The sequence below is a fragment of the Heptranchias perlo genome, chromosome 25 (genome assembly GCF_035084215.1).
Source record: "Heptranchias perlo isolate sHepPer1 chromosome 25, sHepPer1.hap1, whole genome shotgun sequence".
Taxonomy (NCBI): domain Eukaryota; kingdom Metazoa; phylum Chordata; class Chondrichthyes; order Hexanchiformes; family Hexanchidae; genus Heptranchias; species Heptranchias perlo.
This window is the reverse complement of record NC_090349.1, coordinates 41,799,136-41,818,527: the sequence shown is the minus strand read 5'-3', so window position 1 is coordinate 41,818,527 and position 19,392 is coordinate 41,799,136. Positions and strand designations below refer to the sequence as shown.

The window sequence follows — 19,392 nt, the reverse complement described above, 5'->3', positions numbered from 1 at the left end:
TGCCGAGCTAAACAGGGTGGCTAAAAGTTTGGTCAAGAGATGGGTTTTAGGGAAGGTATTACAAGAGAAAAGGGAGTGGAGAGGTTTAGAGAGGGAATTTTACCAGAGGGTCTAGCAGAAATAATTTGCCTTTTATATCGTGCCTTTCACATCCTCAGATATCTTAGTGGTTTACAGCCAATCATTTTTGCAATGTAGTCACTTGTAATGTAGGAAAATTCAACAGCAAATCTGCACACAGCAAGATCCCATAAAGGGCAATGAAGTGAACAATCAATTAATCCGTTTTTTGTCATGTTGGTTGAGGGATACATTTTGGCCAGGTCATCCGGAGAACTTCCCTGCGGTTCTTTGAATAGTGTAATGGGATCTTTTACCTCTTGAGGGTGGAGTTCTGGCAGGGTAGGACTTCCGCTTGCCTCTCTGGATCTGCTCCTATCCTGCCCCTTTTCCTGGGTTGGATTCATCCTCTATGCACAGTGGGCTCCCAGCGGAATTCCCACCGTCAAGAGGGAATGACTGATTTTTTGCCCGCTGTAGTCCATGGATGGCAAGGCCAATTTAGCAACCCGATTGCTGTCCTAACTGAGATAAGCTAAACCACTGGCCAAACCTGGGGTCTTCTGGTCTGAATGGCTTAGTACTACAAATGGTGGTGCCTTTACCTACCAGGCCATTGGAGCAGCCACTATTTGGATTTTAATATCTATGGTGTAAAGCAGCTTTAGGACAAATATTGTAAATAGTACATACAATTCCTCATTATTCATCACATTGATGAGTTCTTGCACCAAGTTCTCTGGAGAAAGTTCATTGCTTTGTTTAATTGCATCTGTGAAAAGCTTTTTTCCATGAACAAGTTTCTTCCATGGGGTCTCAAGAAGACTGTTGGAAAGCGCATAAATACCTAGGGATGAAAGAAAAGAAACCACAAGAAAGATTCCATTAATCTCATTCAGTGCACAACTATCTCTCGTCTCCCATTGCTGGCTCAAATGGGATGCCAAATCTCCAGTCTTTCCATGATCACCACTCTTAAACTAAGAAGGTGTGAACATCCAGTTTGGAATAGATCAGGCAAGGTGTTACATCCTTGAGCTCCCATAACAAGCCACATGTTGGGATCAGCTAGAAGGTATCTATTCAAGAAACAAGACCGCACACACATACTGTGGATCTTGGAAGAATGTCAGTTTCAATTTAGGTCTGCCTCAGGTGAAGGACAAGTTTCAGCATTGGCCCAGACAAACTCATAGGACAGACTGACAAACACATACATTTTATATATACAGATAGATATAAAATTCTAAATTAATAATTCAAGAAATTTAATTTTGTTCACAAATTAAAAATACAAACCTGGCTCCAGTGCATTAGGCTCCTGGCCACTTTTATTTCCATAGTAACACATCATATCTCCTTTGGTGTTGCTGTAAGAAGAAAATATGTTTGGTCTAAGAACTTGCCTTGCTTTGCACAGGGTTTATGATAACAGTACATATGGTGCACTTAAACACACTGCTTTATCCCTTTGGGTGTTTTGAATGGTAGCATGATTATTACAGCACCTTGGAACAGTTGATGACGTTGCTTTGATTGTCATCGTACACTTCATTGGACCAGCGCAGTCATGTATAGAACATCACACTGGGTCATCACAGGCCCCTGCTCTGATGTTCTACAGAGAACAGACTTTAAGAAAACTCATTCTTCTGAACCCAAGTCCTTTTCGTCCTCAGTTCACTTTCACTGCAAATGGTCTTTTCCAGCATGCTATGAGTTTTTTTTTCCCTCAGAGGCTTCTTAGGTGCACAGCATGGAGCCTCACAAGGACACATATATGTTTAAATCAAATAGTAAATTGCCTATGCTGTTGCTCATGGTCAGTTAGTGAATATATTTTTTTTAATCATACAAAAGATGTGGATGGAGCTGAGAAAGAGACTTCAGAAACTTGCTCCACAGAGCCACTTAGCAGCTAAAGCCAGCAATTACATTGTGACAGTTAACATAATAAAACTGTGCGGCAAATGTTGACATAGTAATTTACAATGGTAAACATTAACAGAAGAGCGAGACCAAAAATCATGATAACAGGAAGTGAAGCTTGGGGACAGGATGTGCACACACTATGCAGGATTTTTAATAATATGTAGATGTTCCCATTACTTTGTACATATATTTCAAGTTGTAGGTACTAGTAGATCTAGGTTTTCTGATTTAGGATTTATCCACTAATGGATGCTAAAAACAGATTTTTCCAAACCGCCAGGCCCACAAAATGCAAACAGGACAAAGTCAGCAAACAAGTAATAATAATAAATCCAATAGGGAATTCAGGAGAAACTTCTTTACCCAGAGAATGGTTAGAATGTGGAACTCGCTACCACAAGGAGTGGTTGAGGCAAATACTATAGGTGCATTTAAGGGGAAGCAAGATAAACACATGAGGGAGAAAGGAATAGAAGGTTATGCTGATAGGGTTAGATGAAGCAGGGTGGGAGGAGGCTTGTGTGGAACATAAACACCGGCACAGAAAACAGAGAGTAGGAATAAATTTTCAGGTTGGCAGGTTGTAACTAGTGGGGTGCTGCGAGAATCAGTGCTTCGGCCTCAGCTGTTTACAATCTTTATTAATGACTTCGATGAGGGGTCTGAGTGTAATGTATCCAGGTCTGCTGACGATACAAAGCTAGGTGGGAAGGTAAGCTGTGAGGAGGATGCAAAGAGGCTGCAAAGGGATATGGACAGGTTAAGTGAGTGGGCGAGAAAGTGGCAGATAGAGTATAATGTGGGGAAATGTGAAATTATCCATTTTGGTAGGAAGAATAGAAAAGCTGAATATTTTTTAAAAGGCGAGAGACAGAAATGTTGGTGTTCAGAGAGATTTGGGTGTCCTTGTACATGAATCACAGAAAGTTAACATGCAGGTACAGCAAGCAGTTAGGAATGAAAATGGTATGTTAGCCTTTATTGCAAGGAAGTTGGAGTATAAGAGTAAGGAGGTCTTGCTGCAATTATATAGCACTCTGGTGAGACCACACCTGGAGTACTGTGTACAGTTTTGGTCTCCTTACCGAAGGAAGGTTATACTTGCCTTAGAGGGTTGTCCTGTGAGGAGAGATTGAGTGGAATGGGCCTACATTCTCTGGAGCTTAGAAGAATGAGAGATGATCTAATTGAAACGTATAAAATTCTTAGAGGGCTTGATCGGGTAGATGCTGAGAGGTGTTTTCCTCTGGCTGGAGAGTCTAGACTAGGGGTCATAGTCTCAAGTTAAGGAATCGACCATTTAGGACCAAGATAAGGAAAAATATCTTCACTCAGAGGGTTGTCAATCTTTGGCATTCTCTACCCCAGAGGGCTGCAGATGCTCAAGCATTGAGTATATTCAAGACTGAGATTGATGGATATTTGGACACTAAGGGAATCAAGGGATACGGGGACAGGGTGGGAAAGAGCTGAGGTAGAAGATCAGCCATCATCTGATTGAATGGCGGAGCAGGCTCAAGGGGCCGTATGGCCTGTTCCCGCTCCTATTTCTCATGCTATCAGACCAGTTGGATCGAATGGCCTGTTTTTGTGCTCGACATTCTATGTAAGTAAAATGTGTAAATAGAGTTGGGTTGCTTGGGGTTTGTGGGCAGAATATTAGGGCTACATTTGACATATGGGCTGTATGTATCGTGGACACCTCTGCTCCTTTATAATCCCTGAATGTTTGGGGAATTTTCAGGGGTACCTGCATTCACAAGTATCATCACAGATACTGCCTCTTCTCAAAGCTGGGCACCGACACATGCAGGAGGGACAATCGGATCCAAATCAGCATTTTCTTACGTTCAATTAAATAAAATGTTTTCTTTAACTTTTTTAACTGCTTAAAATGCTGGATTTTCATTAAATAAATGTTTACTTTCTTCTAAACTCTTATTTATGGAATCATAGAACACAGAAGGAGGCGATTTGGCCCATCGTGCCTGTGCCGGCTCTTTGAAAAAGCGATCCAATTAGTCCCACTCACCTGCTCTTTCCCCATAGCCCTGCAATCTTTTCCTTTTCAAGTATTTATCCAATTCCCTTTTGAAAGTTACTATTGAATCTGCTTCCACCACCCTTTCAGGCAGTGCATTACAGCTCACAACAGCTCACTGTGTAAAAAAAAATTTCTCCAGGGAAGATTTTATCACAAGATTTTAAAGTTATGTTATAATTCTTTAGTCATTTCATGCATGAAATGGTACAATTCTAAAGGAACAGAAACCTAAACTGGAATAAAAAGCATGGGTTGAATACTGTTGTTATTCAAACATACAGTTTGTATTGCATAGCATTGCAATTACAACATTTGAGGAAGGTTTTAGGGGATTATTTGACATACAATCATTTTAAGAAAAAGATTGCTGACGGTAAAGTGAATCGTCATGCCTAACTGCACATAGCTTCTAATAAAAACTCCCAACTCAATGGCCCCTTGTTAATATAAGATTGGTTCAATGGTTTTTAATCCTGAATGACAATGTACCTTAAACTCCAGATTGTTGTCGCTCTCCTGCTGTTAGCTGATCTGCTTCACTGCACGACTGACCCATGACATCAGCGGTACAGACAGCATAAATAGACCATTAATGCTGGGGATTCATACCTTACATTAGCACTACAATACCACAGTTCACAAAAAAAGTCTACATTTAGAAACTTCCAAAGAAGTTCAAGCTGTCGTGCAAAAGGCTGTTTCCTCTACTCAGCTCAAATTGGTTGCCGTGTTTCCTGCATAACAAGTGACTACACTTCAAATGCACTTCATTGACCGTGAAGCGCTTTGGGACGTCCTGAAGTAGTGAAAGGCGTTATATAAATGCAGGTTCGTTCTTTCTTTCTTTACTTGACCTGTTTGAGCAGGTTATTGTGGCTCCTGACTGTTTCTCAACTGATGCTCAGCTCCTGAAGACAATTGCTTTTATTAATTGACTTAAATGGAAATAAAATGGGGCAGGATGTAAAACGGGCAGCTGAATCCAATCCCGTCCGTTTCCCACCAGGCAGGTTAGGTAAAAATTACCCCAAGATGTGGCAAATGGCCTCTTTCTGTGCTGTAAATCCTTAGGATTCTATCCTTCAATCTCAGATACCCATTTGGGGGTAGTTACTGAGAAGAGCAAAAAATGCTTCCCCAAAGGAGAAAAAAGAAAGAATCTTTATTTTATTTGGGCATTTTTTAAAAACCCTTTGTGTTAAATATAGAGTGCTCACTTATCATGCATTTATCTTTTGTTTCTAGCATCAATAGTTAAAATAGCAAAAATAATACACGTCCTAAAAAATGCTTTTCATTCAACTACAACTCAAGTAGCTATAATGGTAAAGCGTTAGGAGTCACAACAAGGACAATCAAGGTGAAATATTGGTGAAGTAGTAATCAGCATTCATTCATATTCAGACTTGCCATTGAGCGTTTGGCCAGATTATAAGAGAGGGAAGGAAGGAGAATTGGCAGGAGAAACCTTCCCACATTGCATCTTGCGCTTTATTTCTTGCTTAAACCTATCTGCCAGTGGGTAAATCAAGGAGTGGCATTAAGAGCCCATTACCTGCCTTAGTTATCACTGAACTAAAACTTAACTGTTAAACTCAGATATTGTATTTTTTTTTATAATGGTCTTGAATTGATCTGATCAAAGTTTATAAGATATTAAGGGGAACAGATAGGGTGGATAGAGAGAAACTATTTCCGCTGGTTGGGGATTTTAGGAGTAGGGGGCACAGTCTAAAAATTAGAGCCAAACCTTTCAGGAGCGAGATTAGAAAACATTTCTACACACAAAGGGTGGTAGAAGTTTGGAACTCTCTTCCACAAACGGCAATTGATACTAGCTCAATTGCTAAATTTAAATCTGAGATCGATAGCTTTTTGGCAACCAAAGGTATTAAGGGATATGGGCCAAAGGCAGGTATATGGAGTTAGATCACAGATCAGCCATGATCTTATCAAATGGCGGAGCAGGCACGAGGGGCTGAATGGCCTACTCCTGTTCCTATGTTCCTATGAATTGAAACACAAGGAATCACAAATCTAAAATGCTGACGTGCTCAGGTGACATTGTTACAGTATAGCAGTGCTCAGTTTATACTCCAGTAAGTGTTAGCTGCTTTGTAGAAACAGCTGAACTACTGCAATGATTTGGGCCTGGCACAACAATGTGTGCCGGTTTACATCAAGACATGTACAGCTTTGCATTGCAGGACAGGGGAAAATTAAAAAGAAAATCAAAACTCTTTCTAAAAAGGTACATGCTTCTCTGTAATGAGTGAAGCACAGCATGTTAAACTCTGGCATGTTGGAGCACCCTCACTGACACTCACTGCCTTTGATGCAAATACTCTTGGATGATCAACTTTCCTGTCAGTTCTCCTTGAACTGAACTCCAAGTTACAGAAGAACGACCGTCCAAACCCGTGCAGTTGGCAGTCAGTGCCAGGAGCTCCCATCTCTAAATTTACTTCAGCTGCTTAGATACAACCTGTTAAGTGGAAGTTATTTGTTGGACAAAAATCAATGGGGGCCTCAGCTGAATTGGACCTTTGTTTGACTGTGCAGGAACCTCTCTCCCTGATCGGTATGCAAGTTTATGTTATCTTTCTTTGCAGTAACTTGTCTCTGTCAAAATATCACTGTGGGGTTTCAGAGCTGTTCCTAAATAAATAAGACAAATCCTACTAGAAATCATTAAAAGTCTGTAACAGCCATTTAAAAGCATTCAAACATACAATTATGTTGTCCCAAAATATGAAGCTAAATATATGAGCCCTTAAGATGCCTTTGAAAAAAAAATTAAGGGTTCCACATGGCAGCGGTTTTAAAGATATTTGTGTTGATTTTATCTCCTCCCATATATAGTATGTTTCTACTTTAGTTTCACTCTTTCTCTAAAGTTGGCCCCTCCCTCATTCTTGGAATCCACACGTCATTCAGCCAATTGTTCAAAGATACGTGAGGTGATTCTCCATCCTTATAGTGCCCAGCCTCCACTCAGCTCATGGCACACAGATTTGATGTGTGGGGGATCGCGAGCAAGAAAGAACAGACGTTCTGCTTCTCCATGGCACCGCCTGGAAAATTCCAGCAACTTTTACAATCTACGAGCTGAATTTTGGAACATCCTATGGAGCAGTGAGTGATGTGCGGGTTGAGTGCCTGCAGTTCCCCATATGATGAATTCCCTACCTTAGCTAGTCTGTCAGAGGGCGGGGGTTGGGGGAAGAGAGGAGAATCAAGAGGTAGGTCAACTTGGTTCACCCTTGCATACTTCATTATGACTGTTAACAACCCAACACTGAAACTAAATGGGGAATGGGAGATGGGCAGAGAGACCTTAAACCAGGCAAGAAAAAAATCAACTTTTCCAAATCATTGGTACTGTACTGTCTTTACGTAAAGGAAAAGGTGGATTGGGGGGGGGGGTGGGGGGGCTCCTTTTGGTTCAAAAGTACCACCTATTTTTGTAGAAGAAAACAACTGTCTCACCAGAAATTTCTTTGACATTCTTTTTAAAATGTCAATTTTATCACCATCATGGAGACTCTCAAGGACGGGCTCCCTTTCTACTGGATCCCTCCAGTGATATCAAATACACGGAATGCTTTGTATGTCCCAGAGAGGCTCCACTGCAAACAGGATCCACAACTTCAAACAGACCAGGTCCACTCTGGAGCTGCTGCAAATCCACACTACAGGCTGGGATATCTGCATTACACGCCCCATGATTAACCGTACCAGGGCTGTCTAACAGGGAGAGACCCTACTTGAGGGCCGTCGTGGCAGTGATAAAATTGATTTTTTTTTAAAATGGCAAAGGAAATTCTGTTAAGATGGCTATTTCCTTATATAGAAAGGGGAAGTACTCTTAATCAAAAGCACTCCCCACGACTTTCCTTCCCCATTAATATAATTGAGCTTTAAAATAGATGTCTAGCCCATTGGTATATATGTCGTGAAGGGCTGCCAGTCTGGGCCATTTCTGCAAAACATCAAATCAGAATTAAATTTATGTATTCAACGAGAATTATGAGGGCTCATCCTTAATTGCCATCATTTTCACAAGAGTGCACTTTGGGGAAGGCTGTGGTGGTGAGTAAAAGAGTACTCTCTTTGTGTTCTTGTGAGAAACATAATAATTATGGAGGGCCCTTAATTGAAGTGCTGTTCAACCAAATTTTGACATGGCGGTGCTATTTCCATTTTCAACTGCAATAAAGTTACCTCAGAGCAATTTCCATTAGTTTCCTTGTTTTGGCAGCTAGAGTTACCCGTCCCCAGGGTGGGGTGCATTGACTGAGCTTTCATATGGTACATATATGCACATTGGGTACTGGAGCAGTAACCATTTATTTTAAATGCAAGTTAAACTAGTGGGTTTCTCTGCTTTAATATGTAACACTGAAAATGAAAGTGCACTAAATACATGACAGCTGCTTTGAAACGCCAGCATATTAAAGTCAGGAATAAAGTCCCTAGGAAACTTACTGGAGCAAGTTCCCTTAAGGGCTTACACACAAGTGGAAAACGTTTTTTTAAGCATTCAGAAAATTAGTTAAAAATTCAGCACATCTGCATCTTATTCTTTACACATTCCTCCTAATAATGGCTACACTCTTCTGCAGCATTGAGGACTTATCACTCTGCTCCAATTCATTATTCCTCAAATCAAATGCAGCTCTGTTACTTATTCAATACCTGTACCTGCATTTTTTAAAATAACATTTTGTTTCCTTTCCATCAGAATTGCTCTCCAAAGCTTCAAAAGTCTTTGTAATAAAAAGGATAATTGAAGACCTGAGAATGGCTTCAAGGCTGCAACATGTTCGAAGGAAATCATGAATCATAGAATATTTGCTGGGATGTGGGTTCTTTTTGAATGTTTTTTAGCAACCAAAACTGGACACCGTATTCAAGGTGTGGTCTGACCAGAGCACTATTGAGTTTGATCATTACTTCTTCCTCCGACTTATACTCTACTGTTTTGGCTAGGTAATTCAACATTCTATTGGATTTGTTGATTGCTGCTCTCCATTGGTTGGACGTGTTTAGCATTTAGTACACTGAAATTTCCAGACCTCTTTCAGCTTCATTCTTAGCTATTTCAACACCGTAAGAACATAAGAAATAGGAGCAGGAGCAGGCCATATGGCCCCATGAGACTGCTCCGCCATTCAATAAGATCATGGCTGATCTTAGACCTCAACTCCACTTTCCTGCCCGATCTCCATATCCTTTGATTCCCTTAGAGTCCAAAAATCTATCTATCTCCGCCTTGAATATATTCAATGACTCAGCATCCACAGCCCTTTGGGGTGGAGAATTCCAAAGATTCACAACCTCAGTGAAGAAATTCCTCCTCATCTCAGTCTTAAATGGCCGACCAGTTATCCTGCGACAATGCCCCCTAGTTCCAGACTCTCCAGCCAGGGGAAACAACCTCTCAGCATCTATCCTGTCAAGTCCCCTCAGAATCTTAAATGTTTCAATGAGATCACCTCTCATTCTTCTAAACTCAAGAGTACAGGCCCATTCTATTCAATACTTCATTCATATGGTATGCATGTCATCTATTTTTCTTCCTCTGTATATAGAACTTTATGTTTGTCTGCATGAGATTTCATCTACCATTTTTCTTCCCACTTATTATCTTGTCCAACTCATTCTCTAATTTCTGAGCTGTCTCGTTGAATTCCACTGAGCCTCCCAGTTTGGTATCATCTGCAAATTTGACCACTTTACATTGAGCTTCTGAATCCAAGTTGTGTTTATGTAAATTAGGAACAGTTGTGGTCCAGTATTGAGCCCGGAGACACCCCACTCAGTACTTCCCCCCCCACCGCCCCGACATAATTTCTCCAATAAGCACTCATTGTTTCTTTTCCTGAATACCCACAGCTTTGAGTTTAATTGATAGCCTTTTGAAATTTGCGTTATACCATATCAAAAGGATTGCCACAGTCCACTTGGATTGTCACTTCCTCGAAGAAATCAAGGAGGTTGGTCAGGCAGGATATCCCCCTTCTGAATCCATGTTGACTCCTATTTGATAGATTCTAATAGTACAGATCATCCTCAAGTTGATCATGATTATTTGATTCAATAACAACAACTTGCATTTATATAGCGCCTTTACCGTAGTAAATTGTCACAAGGTGCTTCACAGGAGCGATTATCAGACAAAATTTGACACTGAGCCACCTAAGGAAACATTAGGACAGGTAACCAAAAGCTTTGTCAAAGAGGTAGGTTTTAAGCAACATCTTAAAGGAGGAGAGAGCAATGGACAGATGGAGAGGTTTAGGAAGGGAATTCCAGAGCTTAGGGCCTGAACAGCTGATGGCACGGCTGCCTATGGTGGAGTGAAGGAAATTGGGGATGCGCAAGAGGCCAGAATTGGAGAAGCGCAGAGTTCTCAGAGGGTTGTAGGGCTGGATGAAGTCACAGAGATCGGATGGGGCGAGGCCATGGAGGGATTTGAATACAAGGATGAGAATTTTAAATGTGAGGAGTTGCTGGACTGGGAGCCAATGTAGGTCAGTGAGCTCAGGGGTGATGGGTGAATGGGGCTTGGTGCGAGTTAGGATACGGGCAGCAGAGTTTCATGCTAGATATGTTAGGGAGGACCAATTGGAAGTGCATAAGTTACATAAACATTGAACTAAGGGGTATGGTTGTGTAGTGGTTACGTTACCAGATTAGCAATCCAGTTGAAGAGCTAGCACAAGCAGAGTCTCAAGTGGGTCTAATGTTCTCCTTCTGTGCTGTAATTTCTGTGATCATACAATCAAAAGCACCATAGGTTTTCAGGAGACTTTTGAAGGTGGAAGAGATGTAGCAAGGTAGAAGGTTTAGAGAGAAAGTTCCAGAAAAGGCTGAGACAAAGCTGTGCCCACTGCCTGTGGAATAGATGACGGGGGTGGTTACAGAAGCACAAGAGGCCGTAGTCAGAGAACCAAAGGCTACAGCTGGGACGTAGGACTGGAAGAGGTTGCAGAGGTAAAGTGGAACAAGGCTGTGGAGGGGTTGCAGAATTTTCATTTCAGTACATTGGGGAAATGGGGCCAATGGACATTGGCAAGGTCAGGAGTGATGGGTGAATGAAACAGGATTTGGGTGCAGACACAAGCAGAAAAGGTCATAGAGGGTCACCAGTGGCTGCAGAAGCTCAGTAATTAGAATATTCTGCACACAGACCTTCACCAAGCCACAAGCAAAGTACTAAGTGATGACTTTATTGGGGAAGGCTGGCTCAAGAAACAGGTGGTGGGGCAGATTTTCTTGTTCCTCCTACAAGAAAAATCGAGCAGGAAACAGTGCATGCCTGTAAGGGATCACATCCAATTTTCCTATATTCACTGCGGCAGGTGAGCCAGTTGCCAGTGGTGCAGGAACAGGAAAATATGCCCCATTGAGTCTGACAGGGTGAGAGAGCTGAATTAACACAAGATAACTGAAGTACCCTGATTTTCCTATACTGATTCATTCAGAGCACCAACAATGTGAAACTCAGTTACTCCCAATGTCTTTCTTAATCAGCCAAAGTTCACTGTTTGAAGAATTTCAAGAGAATGACTGAGAAATAAAAATAAAAAGGATGCTCAAGTTAAACCATAATTCTCTGTAACTGACTTCTTTGTTGCCAATTTTCTCCTATTACCTCCTGTTCTGACTCCTCGAGCACTGCGTGTCCTCCAGCACCTTACCCACAGGGCCATTATTCAAATGTGAACACTGGCATCATTAGCAGGATATTTGACCATGGGAAACATCACAGCCCATTCATAAGTCCTCATCCAGCACGAGTCCAGATCGGGCAGGAACCTGCCTGATTTTCTCCTCTCTAACCCAAGGGCGGAGAGCAACTGTAACGTTCAGACTGCCTCCCTGGTGAAGATCAGCAAGCTCAGCACTGCCGAAGGATCGATCTTGGGGCTTTCCTGGTCTGCTGGCTCAATAACTTATTGGATCGACTCACTGGGCCAGGGAAGTGGGGGGAGGGGTGGAATCTGATTTTTAAATGGGGTTTCATTATTAACGTCCCCAGTTTAAAAAGGGAAAATACCAAGATTTCTACATTCAGCTAATGAAGGATAAGCATTTCACACAGGTTGGATTTGTTAATGGTAGAATTGCTAATAGTCAATGAGCTACCAAACCAAGAGATCTGCATGTCTTGTTTTCCAATTCTTAGTATTGAAAAGTTAATTAAAAGTAAACAACCTTTCCTGCTACTCCATCATGGCCATTATTTCAGATCCATACTGACTGAGTGCATGTTGCCTGTCACTGGAGTCTGACCTAGTTTCCCAGAGACAGGGCATCAGGCAGCGAAGAAAGGCAATAAGCTCACTTCCATAGCCATCACTTTCCGTGACAGAGTAGGGACTGGTGGGATCAGCAGATCTGAAGGTACAGCCTCTGAACTGATACGTCAAAAAAAAACTGATGAAAAAGCACCTAAGTGTCAGAATGAGGGTGAGAGGAGGAGAAGGGGGGAAAGAGGAGGAGGGAAAAGGGACGAGAGAGGGGGAGGAGAGAGCGGGAGAGGGACAAACAAGGAGAGGGTAGGAAGACAAAGGGAGCAAAAGGCAAGAGAAGGGGAGGGGGGGGGGGGAAGGAGAAACGGGATGGAGAGGGAGAGCAGAAGGGAAATTGGGGGTGACCAAGTATCAGAAAATTATCTCAGGAGGACTGCTGCAGGAAAATCATCACAGCTGGGTGGGGTTGGGTGGGTCCGAATGAAAGTTTGCTAATGGAACTGAGGCAGTTTAAATTTGATAGCAACAGATGGAGTCTCAGGATTCTTGTTGCATGTTGCCCAGCATGACTCTACAGTGAATGTTCATGTGTGAGGCACTATCGAGGGTGGTTATGAAGAGAGCTTCAAACACAATGGAGGAGTTCCTGAAAGAGGGCACTCCTGAGGTGAGCATAAAATCACAGGTTGGTTGGTGTGTGTTTTATTATTCTTAATGTGTCACACAGGCCCAGATTTTGCTGCAGCAAGGCATCTAACAGCGTCTCCCGTTAATGAGACTTGTCCTTGCCCGTTGAAGTTTTAAAATTTTTTGCGTGGTAAGTTGCTGAAAGTGCGAGCTGATAACGTCGCATCAAGGGAAAGAGGGCATCTGGGACCTGAGTGAACAGGGTATCTCCTTAACCAATCAGATTGGAGGATTGTGAAATAAACAGCACAAGGACTGAGAAGGAAGTGTAAATTTGAGTGGGTGAATTCAGTGTCAAATCAGGTACAGAAAGAGAAATCAAGAGGGAAAGAAAGATTGGATTAAGAGAGAGAAAAAAAGAGACATAAAAGTAAAACAAAAGTTTAATTTAAAATTTTACATTTTTAAAATCTCCAACAATTAAAACCTGAAGGAATAAGACTCCACACTTGCAATAGTTAATTTTCAATGCCAAAGAGGTTGATTGGCAGTAATTAATACTTATCATGTCGTTAAAAGGGTACTTAGACTGGAATGGACAAGACTTAACTTTCTGTGGTGAGTTTAGTTTGTATCTATTGTGCAAATACAGGAACTTCACGCCATTCAATGCATTTGAATAGTGAGGCAGATGGAGAGATGCTGTTTTCGCGAAGCTAACGGCAGAGTGGCGCATCTTGGATAGCAACTTTTGGATATTAGAGTTTAACCGTGCATCTGCTCCTTGCCTGAAGTTATACCATTTCCGCACAAATAACACTGAGCGCCATTAGCCTCACGGTTATTTTGGCAGCAAAATATGGGCCATAATGTGATCCTCTCAGCATCGCCTGCAGGCGTAATACCATTAGAATGTTGCAACCACTCATTGTATGTAGTCAATCTGCCATGATATTGCACATGGGAAGTCAAGACGAAGGGTGTTGTCATTTCAGGGTTAAGGGGCAGAATTAGGGAGAGGAGACAGAAGAGAAGAGGGAGGGGAGGAGGGAAGAGAAGAGGGAGGGGAGGAGGGAAGAGAAGAGGGAGGGGAGGAGGGAAGAGAAGAGGGAGGGGAGGAGGGAAGAGAAGAGGGAGGGGAGGAGGGAAGAGAAGAGGGAGGGGAGGAGGGAAGAGAAGAGGGAGGGGAGGAGGGAAGAGAAGAGGGAGGGGAGGAGGGAAGAGAAGAGGGAGGGGAGGAGGGAAGAGAAGAGGGAGGGGAGGAGGGAAGAGAAGAGGGAGGGGAGGAGGGAAGAGAAGAGGGAGGGGAGGAGGGAAGAGAAGAGGGAGGGGAGGAGGGAAGAGAAGAGGGAGGGGAGGAGAGGTAAGGGGAGGAGGCTCGGAAAGGCCTAGAAGAGGGGGAAGGATTGGGAGGGTCGGATGAAGGCTGGGGAAGAGGAAGGGTGGGGGTTCAGGAGAGAGCAGAGTAGGGGAGGGGAAGGGGTGGGAAAGGGGAATAGGAGCAGAGACGGGACAGAAGGCAGGGTGTAGAAGGGCACAGGACATGGTTTCGAATACATTCTAGAAATCCACTGCCTTTACAACTTGAGCTGTTCTGCTTCTCCCTGTCTGTGTGAAAATTAAAATCTCCCATTATAACGACATTATTTCTGCTGCATGCTTCACTGTTCTCCGTATTTATACATCCCCCCTATTACATCACAACTATCAGGAGGTCTGTAGACAACTCCCACCAGAGTCTTACAGTACCTTTGGAATCCTGAGCCAGCTCACCCTTTTTAATATATAATTGATAGACATGACAAGCGTCTAGTGACTAAAGGAATACAAGTAGGAAAAAAATGGTGCTCATTGAATGGAATGCTTGTGAGGATCAGGTGGTCAGATACCTATATTATGATTAAAGGTTTATTCTTAGAAAGCTGACAGTCGAATCTGCAAACCAGATGTGTGATTAAAGGTTGTTTACTGCCTCGAATGGCTGTTGGTAAGGGGCCTCCCACCTGTATCCCGTCCCTTGCTATGTCTTTAGAAGACAGACAAGGCCCCCGTGCAGATTTACAGCAGTGGTGAGGCTAGAGGGGCTGAACAATCAAAAACACCGAGCACATATCTGTGTTTATCTGAATCGTACTCAAAGCCAGCATTGCTTTACGTGTGTTACTGGTGAACTTACTTAAAGTCTGCAGTTATCAAATTAAATCCATTATACAGATGTCCCTGTGAAGAAATTTTCTTTAAATAAGTCAAACTGTCCTCCTCTTCAGTCAGGAAATTTGCCACTAGATGACCTTGAGTAATAATGTAAAAAAATACAGAGAGTTATATAAAATCTCACAATGACAGGCACAGCATGTAGCACTTTATCCAGAATACACAAACCGCCTTCAGGATTGCAGAATCATTTCTGCATCAAAATGATAAAACTGATAGTCTTGGAATACATTTTTACAAGATTATATAAATATTCTTGGATTCTATAATTCTCTACCCCATAGGGCTGAGGATGCTCAGTCAGTGAGTATATTCAAGGCTGAGATCGATAGATTTTTAGATTCTAAGGGAATCAAGGGATATGGGGTTCGGGCGGGAAAGTGGAGCTGAGGTCGAAGATCAGCCACCTTATTGAATGGTGGAGCAGACTCGAAGGGCCGAATGGACAACTCCTGCTCCTATTTCTTCTGTTCTTATTTCACCTAATCTACTGCACAAGGTTCAGCAACAGAAAGGAGCACAGTTCATTTCCAAAATATTCTCATTCGCTAAATTCTTCTCTCCGATGTTCTCCTAACTCTTACTAAGAAATGCGTAACGCCAGAAGGCAGTGGGTGAGGGCAGGATTGAACCTGGCTGTGACGCCCCCACAGTTGATGAGCTTGATAACTCTCATTGGGGCAAATTTGGCAAGGCTACATTCCCAGAGTGGAGCCTTGCTGGACAGCTGCGTCAGCATGGTTGGTCAGTGAGTGATGACAGGTTATTAATTCATAAGGGCATGATCTTGAAGTATGCATGCAGGAGTCACTGGATAGCAATCAAGAGTGCAAACCAGGGCAAATTTCCACCTTCCTAACCCAGAGATGCTAAGATCAATGCATCACCCCAACTGCCAGAGATATGGAGACCAACTGTATCACTCCAACTGCCACACTGGCTGTAATCAACAAATTCAACTTAGATCAGGGATCAAGCTTAGGACCTTCCTGATCCATATGGCACAGTTCTCTTGCTGGGGTATGGTCCTACAGGCACTGGAAAATCTTTCATTCCTGCTCCTATTTCTTATGCAGAGCTAGGCCATTTTGGAGTGAAATCAGGGTGCACTTTTTTTCATGAAGAATCATGGAAATCTGGAATTCGCTCCCCAAAAAATTGTGGATGCTGAGATCGATAGAATCTTGTTGGGTAAGAGTATCAAGGGATGTGGAGCAAAGAAGGGTAAATGGAATTGAGGCACAGATCAGCCATGATCTAATTAAATGATGGAACAGACTCAGGGGGCTGAATGGCCTGCTTCTTTTCCTATGTTCTGGTCTGTACGGCTGAGTACTACATTTTTTTTGTAAGGTTCCAATGCTAAATATTGTATAAGAATTATCTCAGAAATACAAAGAATCAAATACATCTTTAATTCATAGTCTTCTTCAATTAAATTCAAATTTTAAAAGAACCTTTTTAAATGTAAATTTAATGTAACCGCAGGAAGACAGCTTTTAAAAATAATTTATTAGTGGAACGATTCCCTAACGCAGCTGGTCCTGCCTCATCCTATCTCATCTTACAGGCAACTGGAATGACAGACGAGATGACGGTGCAACAGCCTCTGTCTCTGTGCTGCATAAAGCACAAGAAACAGGTCAGTCTCCAGGTGGCAGTGAACACTAAAAATAGAAGCACTGGCAGGGTAGCAGGTGCATACTCTATTTGTAATTCTAAAACAAAAATCATAATTATATATTTTTATTTGGCAGATTTGGGTTGGCAAAAATTGCCCTCAATTTGTGAGGGGAATCGAAGGAGCAGCTTTAATTGCAAACTGCCACCAATAGATAAACACTCGACTTAGAATTATTTAAATTGGAAAGTAGCTAAAGTGAACCTGGTTTTCGGTTAGCACCTTAGCATGTGAAACCTTCTATTGGCAACTAATTAAAAAATCTAACTGAAGCTTGAAAGCGGCCCCTTTTCACGCATTTGTCAATCATTGTGTTAGCAATTTCTTCAAACGTCTTGAGTATTGGCCGATACCACGTAGAGATGATTAAGTATACAAGGTAACTGCACCTCAACGAGGTGCAAACTACTTACTGAACACCTGTTTTTGCCCGAAATAGCCGGTGCGCTTAACAGGCTGTAAACGGTGACTTTGTAATTGACATTAAGTGATAATAGTTTATTGAATACTCTGTCCAGTTTTGATCTCCTCACATGGTGGGTAAGACTGAGGCTTTGGAAAGGGTTCAGAGAAGGGTGACTAGATTAATATCCAATTATTCAGCATCTTAGTTATCAAGATAGGCTAAAAGAGCTGGGACTCTACACTTTAGAGAAGTGTAGACTTAGGGATGAATTTAAGATGATGAAGGGAATAGATTGTGATCCAGTAGATAGTTTGTTCCAATTAAACAGGTTAGGGAGGACCAGGTTCACTTTTGCTACTTTCCAATTTAAATAATTCTAAGTCGAGTGTTTATCTATTGGTGGCAGTTTGCAATTAAAGCTGCTCCTTTGATTCCCCTCACAAATTGAGGGCAATTTTTGCCAAATAAAAATATATAATTATGATTTTTGTTTTAGAATTACAAATAGAGTATGCACCTGCTACACTGCCAGTGCTTCTATTTTTAGTGTTCACTGCCACCTGGAGACTGACCTGTTTCTTGTGCTTTAGAATTTTAAGTTGTATAAGGCCAGGTCTCGGTTAGATGACAGGAGGTGGTTCCTTTTCCAGACAATAGTGGAACAGGCTACCGGCTCGTGCGGTGGACACCGATTCTCTGAATTCCTTCAAGCAAGAGTGGATATCGTTTCTGGCTGGGGCGGAGATCACCTCGTACAAAAGGCTGCAGAGGGATATAGACAAGTTAAGTGAGTGGGCAGAAGGTGGCATATCGAGTATGATGTGGGGAAATGTGAAATTATCCACTTTGGTAGCAAGAACAGAAAAGCAGAATATTTTTTAAAAGGTGAGAGAAAAGAAATGTTGGTAGTCAGAGTGATTTGGGTGTCCTTGTACATTAATCACAGAAAGTTAACATGCAGGTACAGCAAGCAATTAGGAAGGAAAATGGTATGTTAGCCTTTATTGCAAGGGGGTTGGAGTATAAGAGTAAGGCGGTCTTGCTGCAATTATACAGGGCTCTGGTGAGACCACACCTGGAGTACTGTGTACAGTTTTGGTCTCCTTAGATAAGAAAGGATGTACTTGCCTTAGAGGGGGTGCAACAAAGGTTCACTAGATTGATTCCTGGGATGAGAGGGTTGTCCTATGAGGAGAGATTGAGTAGATTGGGCCGATATTCTCTGGAGTTTAGAAGAATGAGAGGTGATCTCGTTGAAACATATAAAATTCTTAGAGGGCTTGACGGGGTAGATGCTGAGAGGTTGTTTCCCCTGGCTGGAGAGTCTAGAACTAAGGGCCGTAGTCTCAAGATAAGGAGTTGGCCATTTAGGACTGAGATGAAGAAAAATTTCTTCACTCAGAGGGTTGTGAATCTTTGGAATTTTCTATCCCAGAGGGCTCTGGATGCTCAGTCGTTGAGTATATTCAAGACTGAGATCGATGGATATTTGGACATTAAGGGAATCAAGGAATATGGGGATTGGGCGGGAAAGTGGAGTTGAGGTAGAAGGTCAGCCATGATCTTATTGAATGGTGGAGCAGATTTGAGGGGCTGTACGGCCAACCCCTGCTCCTATTTCTGATATTTTTAAGTAGGTATTGCATAGCATTATCAGGGCCAGAGTGATCTCCTGGACTCGTTATGATTGCCTATGGAGTTGGGGGGGGGGGTCGGAGGGGAATTTCCCAGATTTTTTTCCCCCAAATTGGCCTGAGTTTTTAATCTGTTTTTTTGCCTCTCCCAGGAGATCACGTGGTTTTGGGTTGGGTGGAGAGTGTATATATTGTGATGCACAAGGTAACATAATTCTTTGGGACAGGGTGGGTGGACCAGAGGGTCAATCTTCATTTGCGTTATTTGCCCAATTTAAACGACTGCCTTATTTAAACGTGGGTGGTATAAGTGGTGGGGACTGGATTAACAATATCAAGAGTAACAATGTCAAATAAAGGGATACAGAGCTCTTTAAAATCTTTTGATGCTTTTTTCCACCCTAATTTCTTCTCCCCTTTTGTCTTATTTCCTGCAGGTGCTGACTCTTGCTCAGGTACATTTGCACGAGCACCAACACACTCCAGTGCCTGTCCCAAGCCCCACTCTTCATGTGTGAGTTAAACAATGAGTG

The 19,392-nt window shown here is 42.3% G+C and overlaps 1 protein-coding gene across 4 annotated transcripts in view; it reads right to left on the bottom strand.

Moving 5' to 3' along the window:
• tango2 (transport and golgi organization 2 homolog (Drosophila)) overlaps positions 1–19,392 on the bottom strand; it is a 110,039-nt gene that overhangs the window by 3,563 nt on the left and 87,084 nt on the right. For all 4 annotated transcript variants that reach the window (XM_068006123.1, XM_068006126.1, XM_068006125.1 and 1 more), the window contains 3 exons: positions 15,101–15,215; positions 1,360–1,430; positions 754–907 (listed from right to left, as the gene is read on the bottom strand). In XM_068006123.1, the coding sequence (XP_067862224.1) occupies positions 754–907; positions 1,360–1,430; positions 15,101–15,215 (340 nt within the window). The remainder of the gene's footprint in view (positions 1–753; positions 908–1,359; positions 1,431–15,100; positions 15,216–19,392) is intronic.